Below are 24,389 nucleotides of genomic sequence, written 5' to 3'. Positions count from 1 at the left end.
GATATCAGATATGATAACATAGGTCATTGGCCAGATTCCTGCAAAACTAGGCAAAGGTGCAAGTTATGCATAAATGCATACTCAAGAACAAAACGTGGAAAATGTAATATATATTTATGTTTTAATCAATTTAGAAATTGTTTTTGACATTTTCATAATAAATAAATATTTGTATTTTTTTATTACACAAAAACCTGATGATTTGATTTGGCATCATCATTTTTTTTTAACTGTATATTTAAAAATAAAAGTTGAAATAAATATTAGGCATCTATGGAGTGTATAAATGAATAATTTTTTTTTAATTAATAGAAAGTTGGGCGTCAAAGGGTTAAACGTAAAATTACTAGTGCTCTAAACGTTACTTCAAAAAAGAAACACACTATTTGTTACGTCTGAAAAAGGAACGCGTTATCGTTACTCATTGCCTTGTAAAAAAGGAACGCGCGTTGCTGGGTTTTCAAAAAAGTGTTACTACTCGTTACTTAAAAAAATTAAATATATACAACAAAAGGGGGGGGGGGGTAAACAAAGAAATATTTTATTTTAATATAACAAAATATTGAACTTAAAAAGGGCAAGGCAATTAATTAAGATTATTGGTCATGTTTAAATGATAAAAAGAATACTGGAAATTTAATTTGGTGTGATAAAAATCGCATTTTGATCTTCTTTGAAAATACTCAAGTAAGATTTTTGATTATTTCATCTAAAATTCTAAATCTTTTTTTTTTGTAAAAAGTCTTTTTATTATTTGTTTCGCCATCTCGATGATGGTACTTTTCTAAAAATAAAGCAAAGCCCGGTCTGCTTCGGCCCGGTAAGAATGTTTGCACAAGTTTCGCAACCCGTTACATTTAATTTTTTTTATCTTTGTGAATTATTAAAATGGTAGATAAATATAATGCCAATGAAAATTTGATATCGATATTAATTCATAGAATTAATTGGTAGTTATTTATTTCTGTATTAATGTGATAAATAAATGGAATATATCATGCAATAAGATATAATCATCAATAATATTTCTGAAAAATATTTTAGCCCGGATCTGGGTTTTTTGCTTTGGATTGGGGGGGGGGGGCTGTCTCCTCCTTGCCGCATACGCACCTGCGTTACCGCACTGACAAAAAAGAGACACCTTACTCGTTACCTCTAGAAGAAGGTAATAAATAGTGTTCCTTTTCTTTAAAAAGGTAACGACGTTACTTAGAGGCACTAAAAATTACACAATACATTCGCATGATTTTCTCTTTATTTATTTAAAAAAATAAGCTATTTTATATTTGGGTTTCCTAATGTTTATTTTCTTTTACTTAATAGAAAAATATATGATATGAACATGATTTTTCTTTCTTGTATTTATTTTAAAAAATAAGCAATTTTAAATTTTTATCCCGCATATATGTTTTTTTTAACGTAAAAAATAATGTTAATTTTTTTATTTTTAAGTTGGTAAAATAATAACGTAGTAAAATAGTATTAATTTTTTTTAACATAGCATAAAGATTATAACAGTGCTGTAAAGTAAGGTCTAAAAAGTAACGTCGTTACTAACCTAGTTACCTTTTTTGAAGAAAAGTAACGCCATTCGTTACCTTCTTCTAGAGGTAACGAGTAACAGTAACGCGATTTTTTTTGAGTAACGGTAAAACGTTACTCGTTACTTTAAATTTTTTCTTAAAAATATTAAAAAAAGAAAAACACATTTTATTGTATTATAAAATTAGTTTTATTTATTTTTTAATATAAATAATCTAAGTTCTAAGCCGAGTTTTTAATTCATATTAACCACCAATTCCTTTATTTTAATTTCTCGTTAAATTTTTAGTCGAATGTTAAACTAATTAATATTCAATCAAAATTCAAAGTAAATATTAATATTTTTATTCTATTTTATAATTTATTTTAATAATATTATGTCTATAGTACTTATTCTTCAGAAGATGATGATTTAACCCTTCCCTGGCCCCAATTTGAAACATATTTTACATCGATAAAAAAAATTAAGCTTACAAAGTCGACACATTTTAAATATAAATTATGTCCCAACGCAAATATTTCAACCTCGATGTCCAGCAGTTCAAACTTAAAAAAGCATTTGAAATTAAAAAGATGAATAAATTTATTATTATTATTTTAAACATTACTTTAATAATAGAATATTAAATCATGGGTATTATAAAATAACCATTAAAAGAAATATTCTTTCATAATATTTTGAAAAGCGTAATCATGAAATTAATATATAAACTATTTACTATAGTATAGTCCTGGCTGGCCAAGATTAACAAAATATTAAAATATTATATTGGGTTTAAACAATATCTTCTATTTCTTGTTTTAGTATTGCTATTGGTTTAACTTCAAATTGTTAATAAATTTAAAGAATAAAATAGTGATTTATATAAACCTTGTTTATATAATATGTTTTTAAAAAATATATATATATGGATAAAACTATGAGGCAATATTGTTTTAGAGAAATGCTAGATATATTTCCTGATTCCTTTTTAAATGATAATTCTGAAAAAGATAAGAAATTGAAAAATTATCTTTGGCAATCGTAATTTCAATTTTTTATTTATTTCCTTGACAATAAGTTTAGTGATGAATTAAAAGATGCAATTAAATTTTTAAAGATTTATCTTCAATTATTGAAAAAGATAAGTTATTTTTAATAAAAAATTCAGGAATTAATAATATTTTTATTAAAAAATTATTGACTGTACATTCCTCAAAAATGGAAGAGATTACTGAACATTTGAATAATAAAAAAAAATTGAAGTCAATTAACTCACACTTATTGAAATGCAGAATCCATCTATATCAAAGAAAAAATAGCACAATCAGCTTTTGATTACATAGTTTTTAATTTTGTAATTGAAAAATTACAACCATTTTCAATTGTAGATAGCACTGCATTTATTAATATCAAAAAATTGCAGCCAACTAAAAATGTGATGGCTAGGCCTACCCCGTTTTAAAAATTAACAAAGCATATGACACCATGGCAAAGAAATAAGTAAATTTATTGTGTATCCTAAAAATTGTCTGTACAACTGTGGATTTGTCAGCTTATCATCGGTATATAAAAAAAATATTTTATAGATTGATAATATTGTCTTTTAAAAAGTTCTTATTTGGGGATGACGGCACACTGGCTACATCCAGACACTCTTGGGCAGGGATGCGAACCCTGCAAAATTTTTGCCCGGGTTTGGTTTAAGGTTAAAAAAAATAAGTGGGTTTGGTTTAGGATCGGTTTAGAGAAATATTTTTGAACCCGGGTTTGGTTCCGGGTTCAGCTCGGGTTTAAGAATATTTGAATTGATAAAAAAATATCCTATATTTAAATCTTAATTAAAAAACTAGACATAAATTTTTTATTTTATTTATAGGCAAAATATAGTTTAAAATACAAAGCATAGTCATGTATAGATTTAAAAAATTTTGTTTAGACGTATTTCTTTAAATTAACAATATCCAATATAATAATTTTTACTTTGACTTGTTCACTTTCCTTTTCCTCTATTTAATCTTTGAGAATAAGTTAAAAATTAAAAATACATGGCGTAAATGAATTTAATTTTTTAAAATTTATTAATAATCCAATAGGAATCTTTGAGAATAAATTTAAAAATGGAGTAAATGAATTAAGTTGTTTAATATTTATTAACACTTCACTTAATTGGAAATTGCAAAAATATTATAAAATATCAAGTAAATTATTAATATGTATTTACCATTACACAAATATCTTATATTAATTTAAACTATACACTGAACCCGGGTTCAGAAAAAATTCCCGGGTTCGGTTCGGCGTTTTGAAAATTTTATAAACGGGGTTCAGGTTCGGTTTTGGGTTCAAATTTTTTCCCCATAAATCCCGGTTCCAAAAATAATCTTTGAAATTTTTACCACATATAATATACAAAATAAAGTGACCAAGTGCATTACCGACAATGCTAGAAATTATATAAAAGCTTTCAAGTAAAAAATAATATATTTATTAAAAATTTATTAGAGTATATTAACAAGGAGAGGAATCGGATGATGAAATAGTTCCTCTACCATTATTTCATCTATTTTTAAATCAAAATATTAATGATAGTATTTTATTCTTACCTAAGCATCATTCCTGTTCAGCACACACTTTAAATCTCATTGCAAGTGTTGACATTGAAAAGGAAGGTAACGATGTCCATTTTAAAACAATTTCAAAAAACATTTTCTAAGTGTAAGCTATTGTATAAACATGGGCAATCTTCAAACTGCAACCATTTTTAAGGAAAACATGGGAAGATATCTGATTAAACCGTTTATAACAAGATGGAACTCTTTTTATATCTCCGTGAAATTAATAGATAGTCTTATTAAATAGAATTGCCAAAATTTGACGAATCTTGTGATAATCTGAATTACAGAGATTTTCAGATAACGACAAGTCGTTCATGGATGAATATTGTATGGTTAGTCTCAATTAGAAATATGACATGATATATGATTTTATAGGTTATGGAACCGAATGCTACGCTCTTTTAATTTTTTAGAGCGAAGAAAAAAATGTATTTGGGATATCTCACTCCCATGATAATTATTATAATATTAAAACTTTAAAAAATATCTTTCAATATCGCCGGGGTGGTGCAGTGGTGTGTGACGAAGACTTGTAAACCGAAGGTCCCAGGTTCAATCCTGGGAAGGAGCTAAAAATTTTCGGGTTTTTCTTCGATGGTGTATGGCTTTAGACATATGATATGATAAATTTCTGAGCTGAGAAATGCCACCCCGGTCACCGACAGGCTTGGACAGCCGGGTGCTAGGATACTTGTCCAATAAACCAAAAAAGAAGGCCAGCTGAACTCGTGGGTCAGATGATAATGGTGACCTCGGGGGCCGTTCAAGCTCAATGTCTGTCTACCAAGTTACAATAGACTTGATAACGATACTCCGGTGGGATATTCATCGATATTGATACCAATGGGAGAGATCAGGATTGGGATATCTGTCTATTTGATAATTCAGTGTGAGGAATACTCAGGTGGGATATCTGGTCGATATTGATTTGATGCCCCGGTGGGGGAGATCAAGATACTTTGGCCTCAGGATACACCGGTGATCGATACAAATGAAATCGATCAGAAATACAAATATTGGGAGATCGGGATTGGGATATCTGTCGATTTGATAACTTCGTGTTGGGAATACTCAGGTAGGATATCTGGTTGATACTGATTTCATACATCGGTGGGAGTTCAAGATACTTTGGCCTCAAAAATGATACACCGATGATCGATACAAATGAAATCGATCAGAAATACAAAGATAAAAATAGATAGCAAGATTAATATTATAATATAGATAAGTGAAGGAGCTTACCACCAGAAAAAGTGAAAGCTAAAAAAAAATAGCTTTCAATAATTTAAGATTTGTAAGCCGCGTATTCATTCCTGGAAGGCATAGATAAAAGGTATTCAAATATTGCTTATAATTATCTTTTGAATATCTTTTATTTTCAATAAATTCAAACACATCTATAAAGATTAATATATACTGTCCGAAATAATTCACCCCCTATTTAAATTGGATTGGCCCTGGATAAAATTAGAGGTCAACAAAGGATGTTAGAACTTATTTTCAATTTAAGAAAAAATCTTGAAAGAAAGAACAGTTTTAATTCCTTTATCCAACACACCCATCCTTGTGAAGATGATGTATTAATCATTTTGCAAAATATTGATAATTAAATATTTTTAATTATTAAATATTACAACTCTCCCATCCTCTGCGCCAATTGATTGTGTGTTTAGCATGGCGGAAGCTGTGTTAAGAGCACTAAGCACCCTTGTTTTTCATGTCAAAATTTTGAAAATCAAATGTTGCTTAAAATAAATAAAAAATTGTTAAAAAAAGTTGTTATCTTCTATATAATATATTATTTTTGTAAAATTTTACTTATATTATAATAATATATATGAAAATTTTTTTTATAAAATGGTATTATTTATTCTTTTTGTATAGTTTATTTATATTATATATTGTTGGAAAAAAATAAATACTTTTTTTGTATATAATATTTAAGTTTTTAAGTAATGGGTAACCCGTTACTTTTTTGAATAGTCAGTAGCGCGCGTTCCTCTTTTTAAAAGATAACGAGTAGCGGTAACGCGTTCCTTTTTTTAGACGTAACGGTAACGCATTTCTTTTTAATAGTAATTTTTACAGCACTAGATTATAATGAATTTATTTTTAAAAAATTTAGGAAAAATTATAATAGAAGCAGTGCTTCCCTTGCTTCTATGGACGCTTCGTCAATGAATAGAGGCAATTATATTGAATTTATTTATTAAAATTTAATATTAAAACATCATTTAGAAAATAGTGTAGTTTTTATTGGATTAAGCAATATTCTGAATGATTTAATTTATTCTATTTCATGTTTTGCATCAAAAAATATTGAATGAATTGAAAAAGTTGAAACTAATATTAGATAAAACAACTGATATAACCAATAAATCGCAACTGGCTCTTGTTCTTCGATATGTTATAGATGACGGAACATTGTATGAACGATTCATTGAATTTTTCCTTATTATGCATCGAGATGCTGATTTATCAAAATTTATAATAGAATAATACGTTAGAGTTACGATGTCGCTGCAGTTATGTCAGGCGATTCACATGCTTAATTGAAAATAAGAGACGTTAATCCTTTAGAACTTTTTATTCATTTTTTTGCCCATAAGTTAAATCTATCAAAATTTTGCAGCATAATTATTGCATGTAAAGTTTTTTTTGCAATGTTATTTGGTTTAGCCAGTATTTTTAGTATATCATCTAAACGAACAGCGGAATTTGATAAATTTGTCAAAAAAGATTACCACGAGTAGCCCCAACGAAATGGGAATATAATGGTCAGCTTCCAACAATTTACAATTATTTAAAGGATTTAATAAATTTTTTGGAAACTAGGATTGATATTGTTTCACATGTGTAAATCTAAGAAGAATAATATGTATTATGTTTATGTAATTGAAATATAAAATTATTTGAATGAATTATAAATGGTATATCGTATATATATCTTTTATATACCAATACAACTCATATTTTAAGCATTTTATTAATTTTAATATTCAAATTTAAGAAATAATAATTTAATATATACTATAAATATAATTAAATAGCATTTTAAAAATTTTATACGCCGCACCACCGCCATAAAAAACCAACTGCAAGTGTGGCGGCGCAGCTTATCTCAATAGGTGGCATTTCCAGTTTGGAGAAAATTGCCGGCAACCATGGCTTGAGCCGACGGCCAGGATCTATATGTATATAATATATTGCCATATCTATATAGAGACTGCACATTCCAGGGGCGTCGTTACCTTTTTACAAAAGGGGCTACCAAAAGTGCTAATTTATTTTTAAAAAAGACATATATTTTAACTATATTTATAGCTTCCAATACCCCCTTTACACGCTTTTGCCCGGGCATCGTTAGGATTAGATTTAAATCGTCTACTATAATTAAATCTAGTATACATGTTTTTACTAATTAAAATAATATCTAATACAAATTAGAATCTAGCTCAAATTATTTATACTCATAACTTCTATACTAACTTTTATCAGGTTAAATTAATAAATTGCAAGTTGATAGTGTTGTTAAACGGCTCGTTTTGAGCCGATTTTTAAAAACGCTCACTACTTCATCCAGAAAATTTTTACGCCTAAAGATTTTGCTCATAGAAGGAACAAAGGTCTAGACATATTTTATCAAAATCTTAAGGCTTAGGCAATATTTTCTGGTTAAAATATATATTTAACCGTTTCAGCTCGAAACGAGCCGTTTAACAACACTACAAGTTGATATAAAATTGGGATTATCTTTTTTATATAATATTGATAGTGGAAGATCATCTATTAAAGAAAATTAAAATATCATTTCAAATTTCTTATATACATATATTCTGAATATTGAAATTATTGTTTACATTTGGTTTAGTTAGATTCTATTATGTACAATCAATAAAAAATAATTATTATAAGTAGATCTAGTTTTTAATGAATTGGAGATTTCATTTTTTAATAAAATTGAAGGTTGATGAGCATCTAAAATGGAAAATAAGATAATCAATGACATATTTTACTTATTGGGATAATAATTAAAGAACTACTTCGAATATAAATTGTTATTTATATTAGGTTTTGTTTCGTTTTGATGAGTAGGATCATCTAATAAAATTGTAATAAATAGTCGAAATTAGTGCTAATTTTGAAAAGGGGGTGCTTCAGCACCCAAAGCACCCGACATCCCTGGCACAGCTAGTAGAAAAAAAACAATAATTTAAAAATATGGAAATTTTTAAAGAAAAATAAGAACAAGATGAAAAAAATTTGCAATACGTATTCTGGGAAAAAAGATAAAGGAGTAAGGAATCTTTCCGTTAGACGGGTTTTGAGAGGACACTCTAATTGAGATTTTTGTTTTGTAAAAGGGACTTGAACAACATAAAATATAACAAAATTCGATTGTAAATTTTTTTTAATTTAAAATAATCTGAATTTTTTAATTAAAAGGCTTCATTTTCTTACCCAGCTGAATCCTTAAATATTTTACCATATTAACTTTATCAAATAATATTATACTTTTCATTTTAAGCATATATATATATGAAAATCAGTAAATTATTTCCTCCATAACACACCCGGTGTTTATAACTCTTGGATTTCATCAGAACAAAATAAATTTTTTGAAACAAAAGATAAAATATTTAATATTTTCAATAAATATTCATAAATAAAGAACTTTATTTAAAACACCGCAATACCATTTTAATCTTTTATGGAACGCATTTTTTGTTGTAGCAATTTCGGTTTAAAAATTAATAGAAACAAGCTTTAAAATATTATATTTTTAATCTTATTTATTTTTACACAATATACTCTATTACAAATTATAACTTTTAAATCTGTTGGGTATAATGTATAACCTTGAAACATTTTGTTTTTTTAATGTATTTATATTAAAAGATTTTGCTTTTTTTATGTATTTTTATTTAAAATATATTTTTAAATATGAATGAACGCGTTGATGAATCTGAACGCGAGCATATTCGATTTTTTTTACAAACCAACGCTAACGAATTAGATTTTAAAATGTTTACATCACTAATTTTTATTGCTTTTTTATTTTTGCCCCAACCAATTACCTCTTTCCAAGTGTTATAAATAGATTTTGGATTTTTGTGTTGAATTTTATATATGGTGGAAATTCGGAGCGTCTCCGCTTGCCTATAGTTTATAAATAAAACCTAAAATTTAAAAAGTGCAAATTTTTTTGCTATTTTTATTTACATATTACTTATGTTTTATACACCCCCTTTATTTAATGTATTTTAAAATGAATAAATTACTCATAATTTATAGGAAAGTTGTACCACTGAAACTATAGAAATACATGCCTACCTCGTACCAAGATATATAGGATCGCAAGGGAAAAATATCAAAGACCTTATGTCAAAATTTCAAGTAATTACTTTTTTAAAATGTTTTTATTACACACCTATATTTGGAGGATTTTTTAATACTATATTTTTTAGGTTGATATTAACAATCGCCGCCCTTTTAATAATCAAACGGAGGGCGCTATGGCAATTTTTATACTCAACGGTAAACCTGAAAACACACGCAGGGCAAAAGACCATATGCTATATTTGCAGGACAAATTTGTAAATTTTGATTATTTATACTTTTGAAATTTTTGAAAGTTTAAATTAAATCAGGAATATAAAGGCTATTCCTTACTTTGTTTTATGATTAATTTCTTCAAAAGTACATTTTAAGCAGGTTTTATTTTTTAAATGAATTTCATGAAAGGATTTTATTTGTATAAATTTACGATATGATCTTATTAAACCAGATAAATTAATGGATTTTATCAATCTCTAATAAAGTGAATGTCAAATATGAAATAAAAATTGAATTATAACGAATCTTATTTGAATTTAATAATTTTTATATTATATGTTTAGCTAAAAGAGATGCCTGCTGAAAGAGAAAACAAGAATCAATTTACGCTTAACCAACCCAAAGATTATAATGCCTACCTTTTAGACAATGAATACACAAATATCGCTAATGAAATATAATCACTAATATTTCTTAGAAAAATATTGAAATATTTTTTTGCAAACAGTTGGTCTTAACAACTTTTTTAACCCATTTTATCATAATCTCTCCCAAAAAGTGATAAATTATTTCTACCAAAATCATTGTTATGTTATTTATTTATAGACCTTATTTTTTTAATGATTTAAAAATAAGATATTTTATACAATTTTTTTTGGGTGCTAAACTATACATTAGCCTTGGATTCAATCATTTAAATAAGATAATGTTTTAAACAACCATATTCCTGCCATTATTTAATAATGGTTTATATATAATATTTATTCATTATTTTACTCTTATGTTTATTGCCAAGGTTATATTTTATGTGATGTTTTGTATGAGATATTCAAGGCTTCTTAAATTATCTACATTTTTTACATAATTCAAAAAAAAATTTACGTTTCAGATTGATAATAATCTGGGATTCTAAATAATAATTTGTGAGACTAAAGATATTAATTTGGTAGTCATGGTGGTTTTCTGTATACTTATTCATAACTAACAGCATATAAGAAGTGGATGAATGTACATCATATAATGCATTATAATAATTCACATCATCGAAGCGTCAAAAAATGATTATATAAAATGAATGCCTTATTACAAAATTGTTATCTATATATATTTGTTAATCAATACCAATCAACATCAAGTTAGGTAAAATATTTTTTTTAATATAAACAAAACTAAAATACCGTTAGGTATAAATTTTTATATAACAATCAATAACGAGCCAGAATGCTTAATGTTCCGGATTTTTATTAAACAACAGGTTATTCCATATCAATTGAGTAAAAAAAAATAGTTTTTAGGCCGATCACTTTTAATTTTGATATAATTTTATATAAAGATGATAAACAAATGAAATTTTCGTTGGTTAAGTTTTATATTACCTAATGATAGGGGCTAGAGGCGGCGCTGTTCTGCTAAAACCTTGGCAACTGACACGTTAAGAAAAAAATTTTTAATTTTTGTTTTTGTAGACTTTAATTTTATTTAAAATATTTACACACATTTATAATATATAAATTTATCCTAAATTCCTAAGATAGCGTTGATTAATAGATTCATATTTTTAATTGTTTTGTTAACTCGTGTGTCATAACGAACATATGATGATTTAACCAAGATATTACAAAAGGCATCCTATTCTAAATATGATTTATCCATTAAATATATCGTAATTGAGTGTATCTATGGCTACCCTATTATGAGTTGACAAAGATCAGTGTTGTTATATAACACCGCTGCTGGAGCGCTCCTTTTCAAAATTTGGGAACTCCTTTTTGTTATGGAGCAGAAAATTATGATTTTATAGTAATTACGGCGAAAACTTAATTAGTCAAAAATTCTGCATCGGCTAATCGTCCGTCAGCGTTCCATAGGATATATATAACATTAGTTATTCTTTATTTAGATTTAGTAAAATAATTTATTTATATTTAAGTATTTTATTACTAGCTTAATTAAAGCATGTCTTTATTTGTTTTCTTCATTTCATATTCAAAATTCAGTAGATTTCTTTATTTTTCTCTCATCATATGTTTCAATATTTGGTTATCTTTTCATATTAGAGGTCTAGTGGACTGGTTTTAGCCTGCTCATACTATAGGTGAGTAGGCGGGTAAATATATTTAGATCAATGAATGAGAAGGCGGGTGGGGTTAAAATATATTTTAGTCGAAATAAACAACATTTGTTTCTTAAAAGTTAAATTTTTATTAGAATATTGCGTATTTTATAAGTTTAAGTAAAAATTAAATAAATAAAGAAGCAAACCAATCAAATAATGGCTGGCGAATTAAGCAAAATTTTAAACAAAAATGAACTGACGAGTATCTATTTTTAAAAAAAAAATCATAGGCGGGAGGGTGAACGGGTTTTCGAATTAAAAATCAGCTCATTGGATCTCTTACATTTAATATTTTTCTTTTCATATATACTCAATAATTCTAAACAGATGAAATGTTAGAAGGATGACCAGGTTGGGTCTATATAGACTCCAAGCCCCAAAAAACTATTATGCAGATATATACTTTAACCTAAAAATATTAAGTACTAAAAGATACATATAAAAATATAGAAAGAATTTTGAGTAATAACTTTTAAATGACTGGGGTAGGCATAGTCCCACCTATGCTATGAAGCGTTAATATTTTCGATTTCTTTTTTACTTCATTTTGGGATCAGAGTATTTTATTATGATGACCCAGCGAGCGAGAGAAGAGGAACGAAAGAGCATAGTAATAATGTATTATTTCATTATGGCGTATAATAATTCTATTTTTTTTTATGTGGGCCCAGCGAGACAATAATTAATATGTTTTCTCCGTTTCATTTTTAGAGTAGATATAATAATTCACATTTTATTTATGGTAGTACAGTAGACTTGCCATATTCAAAAAGTGAATGTGGTATTTTCATTATAAAAATGCACGATTAAGAGGGACAAACGCAATCACATTATATATAAGTACTGGTGAATTTTTTTGTCAAATTACGAATTCATCAATCTTTATTATAATATGTATAAAAAATTAAATAGATATATCTATATATTTATCGAAAGTATCTATTTTATTTAAAAGTTTCTTATCTTTGGAAATAAACTTTGCTTTACCATTATTTCGGCTTGTAATTGAAAAAACATAATTATAAATTTTTTTAATTTTATTGCTTAATTAGAGTTTATTAATTGCATCCATTGTTTTCGTCCATTTTTACAAATTTGAAGAACATAACAAATATCTATATTTACATTTTTAACTAAAAATATTGAAAGATTCTGTGAATATTTTGGACTTCGACATAGAGAAATCGAGAAAATATCCTTCCAATAAGAAAATTCTAGCTATTTGTAAGGCTTCCACACCTATGGATTAGAGAGTACTATGAGCATTTCTTGGGTTATTAAATTACGGAGCGTTTTCTATCAAATTCCCATGGAGTTTTTGCACCATTAGATGGGAAGACAAGTATAAATAGTCATTGGATCTGGACCAATATAGAAGAGGCAACTTTTGCAAAAAAAAGATGATGGCAACAAAATGTTTGGTACCATACTCTTTGGAAATACCATGGATTTTAGAGTATGACGCCTCGAATGTAGGATTTCGGGCAGTAATGCTGCATGAATTAGGAAGGGACTACAAAACCAATAGTTTTTGCATCGCGCACAATATTGGATGCTGAAAAGAATTATTCCGCTTGATAAGGAGGAGCGGGTTCTTTTTTTTGGAATGGACAAATTCCATAGATATTGATACGGGAGAAAATTTATTTTCAGAACTGACAACAAACCATGGAGAGACTGTTTAGAAATAGTCGAGATCTGACAAATTTAACCGACTATAAAAATTGGCCTGGGCTGATTTTTTGGAATAACATAAAAGAAGAATTAAGAGCGTGCTAGCAGATTTACTAAATGGAAACAAAGCACGTTCGAGAAATACGAATTATTAACATGAACTATATGACCATGACGGAGAAACGGCTTTAATAGGAGACCAGTAATGATAAGATGCTAAATAAAGTAAAAAAAATTAATATATAGAGCTTGGTCAGGATTTGGTAATAATTCAGATTCAGAACAACAACCGCTTGCGAGGAAACAAAATGAGCTATCCTTAGATAACGATTAGTTATTTCAAATCTTTTGCTTAACGAATTTTTAAGACACTTCCATAGTTGTCATCCAGGAATTGAGACCATGAAGTCAATACTACGATTTTATTGGTGGTGGGTGAATTGCGATTGTGATGTGAGATACTATGTATCAGTGTAGGGTTGTCAAGTAGCTTGACCAGGAATTTCAGAAACGCCCCTCTTGGAATTTTCCTGATTCCATAGGAGTGACATCGATTTTCCAGGGCTTATTGATTTGTTTTGATTAGTAGAGTGGATTCAAGTTCCAAATGGGTGGAAGAAGTTGTACTGAAATCAATGGCAGCCAAAATTTAATAAGGGTAGTAAGAAGTTGTAGCGAATTTTGCCACCAAGACAGCTGGGATCAGATAGAGTTTAAAAATTTTTATAAACAAGAAAATATTCAACTCATCTTTTAACAGCATGCCATCTTAAATCTGTTAAAGTTATGAAAAAAAATATTTTTATTTTATGATTTGAATATTAAAATGTGAGACGAATATTAAAATTATTGTTAACGTACTTGAATGTACTGAGAATATTATTGTTAATTTTAATTTTGCATATAAAATTTTTTTTGAATATTAATTTTTTTTTATTTGTGAATATTTAATCTGTTAACATATATAAACCCGGAATTTGTGAATTAAAAATAATTCTTTTTTTGTCTTATTTAATAAATTTGGAACTACATAGTTTGGATTACTAAAATTGGATTACTAAAGTATTAATTTATATTTAAGACATTAATATTTATCTTTCTATCATACCAAAAACATCGAAATCCAACACTGGACCGAAGTAAAGGTACTCAGGGACCTCAGATCTTCAGTCTAATAAATATACAATACAATTATAGCTAAAAGAAATAAAGTGTGAAGAAAAGTCAATTTGGTTATACCATCGTATTTAAGGTAAAAGATTTTGTATAAATGTTATATTCTTGTTATGTATGTATAATAATATTAGTTAGTTTTCTTTATGTAATTAATTCCGGACATATTATTAAATTATTTCTTATTAAGGTTTTAGTAAATTCATTATAATGTACATTAGTCAAATGATTTTAAGGAATCTTTAGTAGAAAATATAATGTTAATTTTGGTGGTTATGGTTTTGGCTTTTATATTAGGTTTAATTATAGGAAGAAATACGACTTACGTTAAGATAGAGAGTAAAGAGTTAGAAAATATTAAAAAAATATTAAGAATATATTAAGAGAGGAAGATAAGAAAGGAAATATAGACAACTTCAGACGAACGGATAACTACAGGCAGATAATTTGCTATAGTTGTGGTCAGCCGGGCCACATGTCGCGCCAATGTGAGTTAACGAAGAATCTAAGATGCGCGAGGTGTGGCAAAAAGGCCATGTGGTTATAAGATGCAGAGTAAACAATTTGATTTTAAGGTGCAATAGTTGTGGCCAAGAGGGACACACACAAGAAAATTGAATAAATGACTAAGAGAGAGATATTTTAATTTTAATGATAAATTTTGTAATAATAATAATTTTTCTAATGTTGATTATTTTAATTCAAGTAAGAATAGATATTTTAATTTTAATGATAAATTTTGTAATAATAATAATTTTTCTAATGTTGATAATTTTAATTCAAGTAAGAATAGATATTTTAATTTTAATGATAAATTTTGTAATAATAATAATTTTTCTAATGTTGATAATTTTAATTCAAGTAGAATAAATATTTTCATAATAATTTTTCTAAATAATTTTAATTTGAGTAAGAATAAGTATTTTAATGTTAATGTTAAATCCTGTGATGATAATGAGTGTTTTAATGTTGATGATTATAATTTGTGTAATAATAGAAGTATAGGTAAAAGGAGAGATATAAAGAAAGTAGGAATTTTGAAATATATAGAATAAAAGGTTCAACTTTTGTAGATGTACGAAAGATTAAATTAGAGGATTTTTTAATGAAAAATAGATGTCCGAGAGTCAAGATAAAGACTGAAGAAGCAGAGATATGTTTTTTATTCTATACAGGAGCTGAAATTAGTTTGATGAGTATTGAGGATTATATGAGATTTTGGCCAGAAGAAGAATTTGTTGTAAAAAAGATAGAGCCAAACAATTAGATGGTAGTGTTGTGAAAATTTTAGGTTATTATAGGTTAAGGTTACCAGGAGTTAATAAATATATAAATTGAGCCTATAGTAGGATGGTGCGATATAAGAACAATAGGCGGTTTATAATTGGTGGAATTTTTTTGAAACTATCTCTGTATGTAATGATGTAAATAGTGAAATAATAAAGAGTAATGTCGATAAATTTAAGTTACCTAGTATAGAAGATAAACAAGAAATAGTTCTCGAAAAACTTAGAAATCGAACACCAGAGTTTTTGATTAAATATAGAGACAAAGAGAATAAGATTTCAAGAGATATAAAGTCTTTAGAGGTAACACCCGTTGAAATCAACAAACAGATAAAATTAAGAAGTAGAACAGGAAGAGATTATTGAAAATAACTACAGCCATGAAATAAGTATGATTGTAGATCAATACTTGGAGGTTTTTAAAGAAGAGTTACGGACGCTAAAAGATGTTAAAGTAGATATAAAATTATTAGAAAATTACCAGCCTAAATTTTGTGGAGTAAGGAGATTGCCTTTTTCTTGGTTAAAAGAAGTCGATAAGGAATTAAATAAATGGTTAAAAGAAGGCATAATACGACCTATAGTACGTAGCGATTGGGCGACACCGTTAGTCCCCATTAGAACAGATTATAGTTTAAGATTATGCATAGATTATAGAGTTTCGTTAAATCCATGCATTAGCACAGTTAGTTATCCATTACCGAGGATAGAGCAATTATTGGCAAATCTAGAAGGAGCAACGATTTTTTCGAAGGTTGATTTTTCTAACGCTTATTTACAGATTAAAGTGAACGAGAACACGAGTAGGATGTTGACAATTACGACATAAGAGGATTATTTGCATTTTGTCGCTTACCATTCGGTTTGAAAGTTTCGGCTGCGATATTTCAGAGAACCATGACTTCTTTATTTCAAGGATTAAAAGGAATTATGTATTATTTAGATGATGTTTTAATATCAGGTAGAACCGAAGAAGAACATAATTCTAGATTATTTAAGGTGTTAGATATAATATAATGGTTTAAAAGCTAATATGAAGAAAAGCGTTTTCAGAGTAAGAGAAATAAAGTACTTAGGACATTTTATAAAAGGAAACATTACTCCGATTGCCAAAAATATAGACAAGATAGTAACCATGAGAGCGCCAAATAATAAGTCTGAATTACAGTCGTTTTTAGGAGCTACAAATTATTACCATCGTTTTATTCAAGATTTTGCTGAAATTGCTACACCATTATATAGTCTATTAAATAAAAATAAAAGGTTTGAGTGGGGAGCAGCACAGGAAGAAAGTTTTAAAAAATTGAAAATAATGTTTGTAGAGAAACCTATGTTGAATTGCTTTAATGAGGAATTAGATATTGTTTTAGCAGTGGACGCATCTAATGAAGGTATAGGAGGAGCTTTATCAGAAATAGTTGATAATGTAGAAAGGCCGATTTTATTTGTGACAAGACAGTTTAATAAGGCTGAAAGAAATTATTCAACTATAGAAAGGGAAGCCTTAGCAGTCAAGTTTGGTTTAACCAAATGTAGAGAGTATTTGTTAGGCCAAAAATTTTAGTTATATACGGATCACAAACCGCTGGTAGGGCTTTTTAAAAGAGATAATAAGGAGTTGATGATGTCACCAAGGTTACAGAAATGGCTTATGTTGTTAGGGAATTTTGATTTCGAAATAAGATTCAGAGCGGGTAAACAAAATTGTTTACCAGATATATTATTGAGATTGTGTGATATGGACTTGGAAGACAATGATATAGAGCCAATAATAAATAGTTTGGAATATAGTGAAGAAGAGGAACTAAGTAGTAATGTGATAAGAGCTTTAAAGGTAGATACAAGAGAAAGGCCGATAACTTTAGAGCTAGTAGACAAGATTTCCCAGCAGGATGAAGAATTAAGGAGAATTAGAGCCTGTTAGAAGGGAAATAAAGAATGGGAAGGTAGAGACCAGGCCTTTAAAAACAGTAGAAGTGAATTGAATATAGAAGACAATTGTTTAATGAGTTAATATCGTTTAGTTGAACCAAGTAGAAGGAAAGACATGTTAGCAGCCGTACATACAGAACATCAGGGCATAGAAAGAATGAAGAATAAGGCAAGGGAATACATTTCGTGGGCCAGAATGAATAATGAAATTGAAGAATTAGCTAAGAGTTGTGAAACATGTAATAAGTGTGTGAATGTACCTTCAAAAGTTAGGGGAGACAAATGGCCAGAGACAGATGTACCATGTGAATGAAAGAATGCACGTAGATTTTTTAGAATATGAAAGGAAGAAGTATTTTATAATGGTAGATGCGGGTTCAAAATGGATAGATTGTCAACAGGTATCTGGTCTGTCGACGAAAGTAGCATTGAATAAGGTAAAAGACTTCGTAAGTAAATATGGATTAATGAAGACCTTAGTATCAGATGGTGGTCCAGCATTTATAGGCAGAAAATTTGGCAAATTTTGTGATAGATGGAAGATTGAGCATTTATTAGCACCACCACATTACTCAAGAAGTAATGGACAAGCGGAGAGAATGGTAGCTATAGTTAAGAGTTGGTTAAAAAAGGAAAAATATGGAGAAGGAAAATGGTGGTTATTACTATTAGCGTACAACAATACCAAGAGAAGCAAAGGATACTCATCAGCAGAGATATTTTTAGGTAGAAAAACTAGAACTGAGATTTTCTGAAAGAAAGAATAGAACAGAAAGAAGTTATAATTAATGATAGATTTAAAATCGGAAGTTAGTATGGATACTACTTTTTGATGGCCCAGTTAAATGGGGGAAAGGTATAGTGAAGAAGAATATAGGAAGAAAGAAGGTTGAGGTAGAAATTGAAGGAAGAGTAGGATTAGTTTCGAGGCATTTTAAACAATTAAGACCTATGTGTATAGGTTAGGAATATAAGACGGTGTGAATCGATTAAATTGCTTTGATTTGGGAATGCTGATAGACTTAATTGATTTGTTTTTTAACAAGTCTGCGAGAGTTATGAAAATCATGATGTTGGGAATGCTGATAGATATAATTGATTTGTTTTTTAACAAGTCTGCGAGAGTTATGAGAATCATGATGTTGGGAATGATGATAGACATAATTGATTTGTTTTGTAACAAGTTTGCGAGAGTTATGAGAATCATGATGTTGGGAATGATGATAGACATAATTGATTTGTTTTTCTTAACAAGTCTGCGAAAGTTATGAGAATCATGATGTTGGGAATAGTGATAGACTTAACTGATTTGTTTTTGTAACAAGTCCGTGATAGTTATGATAATCATAATGTTGACGTATGATGTACACAATTATTGTAATAGGTCGGCTGAAGGGATGAACAATTTGATATTACATCTGACATAAGGTAAGAGAGAATGAGAGAGGTATAAGTTAGTACGAGAATAATTACGAGTATTTAGAATTAGGAAGTAGGTGAATTATATGAGATAAATAAATGATAATATATAGTATATATTTAGCTTAATTCCGTTATAGATGGCTTCTTATGTTCGAGTGGGCAACTTTATTATTAAGATATAAATTAGGATGGTTGATGAATCGGTAGAATCTAGAAGATGGGTAGACGCAGCCAGAGAAGAGGCGCAGATCAGGTATGGAGATATGACGGTAGACAGACCCGCAGGCTGGTCATACAATCGAAGAAGAGAACGGGATTGGGGAACACGAAGAAGAATGTCGTGTTGGTATTGTGGGGGAGATCATATTTTACGGAGGTGTCCCACGATTAGCGTAGACAATAACATATTAGCAGTACAGGAGGAGGAACCGATGGGAGGACAAGGTAGCAGTTTATGAGTGATAGAATCAAGTCGAAGTGAAAAGGTGTTAAAGTTATGAAGTTTTTTGAATAAAAAGAATTTTTTATTTTATGATTTGAATATTAAAATGTGAGATGAATATTAAAATTATTGTTAACGAACTTGAATGTACTGAGAATATTATTGTTAATTTTAATTTTGCATATAAAATTTTTTTTGAATATTAATTTTTTTTTGTTTGTGAATATTTAATCAGTTAACATATATAAACCCAGAATTTGTGAATTAAAAATAATTCATTTTTTTTGTCTTATTTAATAAATTTGGAACTACATAGTTTGGATTACTAAAATTGGATTACTAAAGTATTAATTTATATTTAAGACATTAATATTTATCTTTCTATTCATACCAAAAACATCGAAATCGAACAAAATTTAATGAAGAGGGGTACATAGTATACGTACACCAGGTTAATGTTAGGAATAAATTTATAAACCAAGTGCAGCTAAGAAGAGTTTGGGGGCTTCAATTTGATAAATGAGTTCAAAGAGAGAAGAAAGCAAAGTAACCAAAATTCCAAACGGGGCAACCTTTTAGAATTTGGAATAAGTTAACGCTGGGATGGAGAGAAGGGTGAATTTTATTCATATGAGGCAGAGTCTAGTTAGGAAGCATGATGACCACAACAGAGAAGTGACGCGATTGTGAATCCAGAAAAAGAAACAGAAAGAGTGATGACACATGACCTGTGAATGAGATGGAAGAAACTATTAAAATAGAAGTATTGATTGGAGCTCAATTGACAATGGATAAATCATCAGGATTATATTCAAAGGTCAGCCTGAAATCGACCAAGCGATCACACTGGCACGTTAACGAACCAAACGCTTAATTGAGGAATTATAATTTTAAACGTTTAAAAATTTTTTTTAATTATGGGGATATGTTATATATATTATATTTGGCGCTTGAAGGGATGTTGTACATTATTAATAAACCAGTTGTATATCACGAATAAATGTAAAAAATATAAGTATATTTATAATTATTTTAAAATGAAAAGCATTTTTACATATGTTTCACGTTTTTAGCTCTTTATTATCCTAGATATGAAACCTGATATATTGTATAAATAGTATAATATATCGATTGTAATAATATTAACTATAAAAATAAATTTTGTCGAAAAAATAGTTAACTCAATGAACATAACATTTTTAAAAAATAATATTTAAATCTCAAAAGAATAGGCTTTTAATCATATTTTAAATTTTATTTATCTTTGAAGTCAGAATTAAATTGCGAATAAGATTCATGTTATTCCTTATCGATTAGAAATATTATTTCTTTGTCTTAAATAAATTCGCGGTAAAGACTAACATATAATCATAATTTTAAATTTTATTAAATCATTGAAAGAATTAAATTGTGAAAATGCTTAGATGTATTTTCCGTCGATATTGGTATAGGCGAAAAGTTAAACTCTATTATATCTTTGAACTCAGAATTAATTGCAAGTCTAAAATTTCTTAGATTTTTTTTATCGGTTAGAAATATTCATTTTTGTCGTAAATACATTCACATCGAAAAGACTAAATTTTAAATTTTATTATATCACTCCAAAAATTATCGGGCGAATCAAAAAATGAGATATATTTTTTTTGATATAGGTTCGAAATATACTTCTTTTGTGGTAAATACTTTCACAGCCAAAAGGTTAACATTTTAATCATAATTTTAAATATTAGTATATGAATATTGTTATAAAAATGAAATGACAAGCATTACATAGTTCTTATTTATTAATAATATTAATAATGTTCATGAGATAACATACACATATATATGGTGAATTCCTTATCAAATCAACTTAAAAAGGTCGATTTTCAATCCGATCCCCTCAGAATATTTTTTAAATATTGTATATTTGTAATATATTCTATAACTAAGAAAATAATGAAATTTTACTTCCTTCACCACTTACTCGCTGGAAACTAAAAGAGCGAATAAATTTTCATTTTTGACAATGCACTTCATTAGTTTTAAAATATCTCAAAGAATTAGGTTAGAGCAATAATTTAAACTTCATTATATAACTTGATAATAGATCTCTAATATGAAATATAAATGAATGTGATGGAACCCTATTAATACCAAAAACCGGAAGTACAAAACCGGAAATGTTCATAGAATAAAAAAGTATTTTTTTCAATAATTTTTTCTATCGATATATACCACATAGCTGTATATTTATGTAAAGCTCCTAGACTAGGGTGAATGTGAGTCTAGGCGTTACGATCCTTTTATTTGGCTAAAAATAATAAATATAAGATCTTCTGGATTTTGGTAGAAATTTTTTGATGTAATAATAATTCAAAATTTCATTACTCAAAAGTTTTAATAATTTTGCATACCTGGTTCAATTGGCGTAATTTTAGATTATTTTTTTTATTAAAAAATAATAAATAAATGATCGTCTGGATTTTGGTAGAAATTTTTTAATGGAGGGGGTAAATTAAATATTGATAAATCTTAAAATTAAATATTTTTCCAGGTTATAACAATCTGAATGAAAATGGATATGATCATTACTCTGTCAATCATAGCAAAAACTTTATAGACCCTAATGATATATCAACCCACACTTAGCGTATTGAGCGTTTATGGAGAGATCTTAAGGCAAGCATCCTCAGATAAGGAAGAAAATCTTCTCTCATTTATATATATGTGAATATTATTATTATTTTTGTTTTTCCTTAAAAATATATATCTATATTATCATTGTATATACATATATATTATGTTTATTCAAATAAATTGATTAATTATCTAGTTTTACATATAATAGTAAAGTGTAAGAATTATAAAAATTTCCACAAATAAAATACTCCGTTTTATTAAATTCTTAAATATATTCTGTTCTTTTAAATTCTTAAATATAATCTGTTTTTTTAAATTCTTAAATATAATCTGTTTTTTTAAATTCTTAAATATACTCGTTTTTTTAAATTCTTAAATTTACTATTTTTTTAAATTTTTAAATCATTTGTTAAAATTTTTAAATACAGTTCTTTTTTTAAATTTTTAAATATACTCCGTTTTTATGATAAAATTACACCAAAAAAATATCCAAACGATCTTATATTTATTATTTTTTATAAAATAAATAAATAAAAAAAAAATATTAAAAATTTCCCCCTGATTCAGTGAGTTTACCCTCTTTCCTTAAATTAACAGTATCCTTTATATTATTATTTATTTTAAAGAAAAATTGAAGTACATCTACCTTGTACTTTGAACTATTTTTATCATGACCTTTGAAGGTTAAGATAAATGTATTTTATTTTATTTTTTTTGTTTATTTATATATATTATATATTTTTTTACAATGACCTATGACGGTTAATAAAAATATCCCGATGGCCATGACATTAATTTAAATGTTAAATAACTTGATAAATAAAATGAATAATTAATTAACTAAAAGTATGATAATAAGAATATCAAAAAGAGTTTCTAGGAACTTAAGTTTTATTATATGGTATCTTTTGTCGCCTTTCGAAAAGGTGAAAAAAAGTCTTTATCATTTACGGCCTATTTTAATGGCCATGACTGCTACTAACGCCCGTGATATTTAGTGAAAAAACTAAATATCACAACCTCGGCTCGTTTATTAAATATGTTTAACACCATGTGCCCGCGATATTTAAAATCATCCATTTTATAAAAAAATGGATTTATTTTTAAAGTTATTGAATTATGCATTATGTTTATATTTCAATAATTAACAAATTAGCAATATAGTACTTTTTATATATTAAATTTAAATATTCTCTGGGTAATGTTTCATAATTAACCCAGCATTCAACATTATACTGTTTTAGTATTAAAATACTTTGAGTGTACAGATTTATTTTATATAAATTTTTAATTTAAATAATAGGTATTCACTGGTTAGAGAAAAATATTTTTTGATTCCACTTCTCTACTTCATAATTTGCTGCTATGGAAGGCACAGAATCAGAAAGTACAAAGGTAAACAATTTTTTTTAAATCTAATAATTAAACATGACATCAAGTTATTTTATGCTATTCTAAATACTTTTTCAGTTGAATTCAGTCCATTATAAACTAATTTCTGTCATATATTACACAAATATCCTACTTCATGATGAGAAACTTTAATTCTATATTAAGTTATGCAATGAACTATATTTTTAATCTTTCAATCATAATTGTATAAAGTGTTGACACTAATATGAGGTAGATAAGGTTGATGCAATTATAAGTGATGAAAACTGTTTTTTCGGGTATTTTATTAATAAAAACCTATAGAATCTATTCAAAATATTATTATAGACGTCTTAGCAAGGAAATCAGCAATAATGAGCAACATCATGAAATGATCAGGACTGTTCTGATATCTTTTATGCTTCAAGAAAAACATGCCAACTTCTTTAGCGAATTCATAGGGGATAACACAATGTAGTGTAAAACAAAATGGGTTGCAATCAGGGTTGCCATATATTCTTCACTTGAAAACGTGAGTTTTTTTTAATAATAATTAATGGAAAACTTCGTTCCCATACCCCCCAATTTGTGGGCCTTCGGCCCGCTTTTGCCCGGGGTAATTGATGTAGCATACTCTCTAAGTTAATATGTTATA

General features: G+C 27.6%; 2 protein-coding genes across 2 annotated transcripts in view; both read left to right on the top strand.

Annotated features, from left to right (window-relative positions):
• Window positions 1-10,445, top strand: part of LOC135927516 (vigilin-like) — a 108,192-nt gene extending 97,747 nt beyond the window's left edge. Inside the window, exons 17-19 of the mRNA XM_065463544.1 lie at window positions 9,436-9,537; window positions 9,609-9,737; window positions 10,041-10,445. Coding sequence (XP_065319616.1) covers window positions 9,436-9,537; window positions 9,609-9,737; window positions 10,041-10,157 — 348 coding nt within the window. The 3' untranslated portion in view covers window positions 10,158-10,445. The remainder of the gene's footprint in view (window positions 1-9,435; window positions 9,538-9,608; window positions 9,738-10,040) is intronic.
• Window positions 10,446-18,239: 7,794 nt separating this feature from the next.
• LOC135927498 (igE-binding protein-like) lies at window positions 18,240-18,632 on the top strand. The gene has a single exon (XM_065463512.1). The coding sequence runs from the start codon at window positions 18,240-18,242 to the stop codon at window positions 18,630-18,632; it is 393 nt and encodes a 130-aa protein (XP_065319584.1).
• Window positions 18,633-24,389: the final 5,757 nt, after the last annotated feature.

The sequence above is a fragment of the Gordionus sp. m RMFG-2023 genome, chromosome 1 (genome assembly GCF_954871325.1).
Source record: "Gordionus sp. m RMFG-2023 chromosome 1, tfGorSpeb1-WG-v2, whole genome shotgun sequence".
Taxonomy (NCBI): domain Eukaryota; kingdom Metazoa; phylum Nematomorpha; class Gordioida; order Chordodea; family Parachordodidae; genus Gordionus; species Gordionus sp. m RMFG-2023.
Note: the sequence above shows the minus strand (reverse complement) of the source record. Positions and strands in the feature narration are given on the sequence as shown.

What these genes read in the sequence shown, in the direction of transcription:
- LOC135927498 (XM_065463512.1), top strand. Translation starts at nt 18,240, where the DNA reads ATGGTAGATGCGGGTTCAAAATGGATAGATTGTCAACAGGTATCTGGT.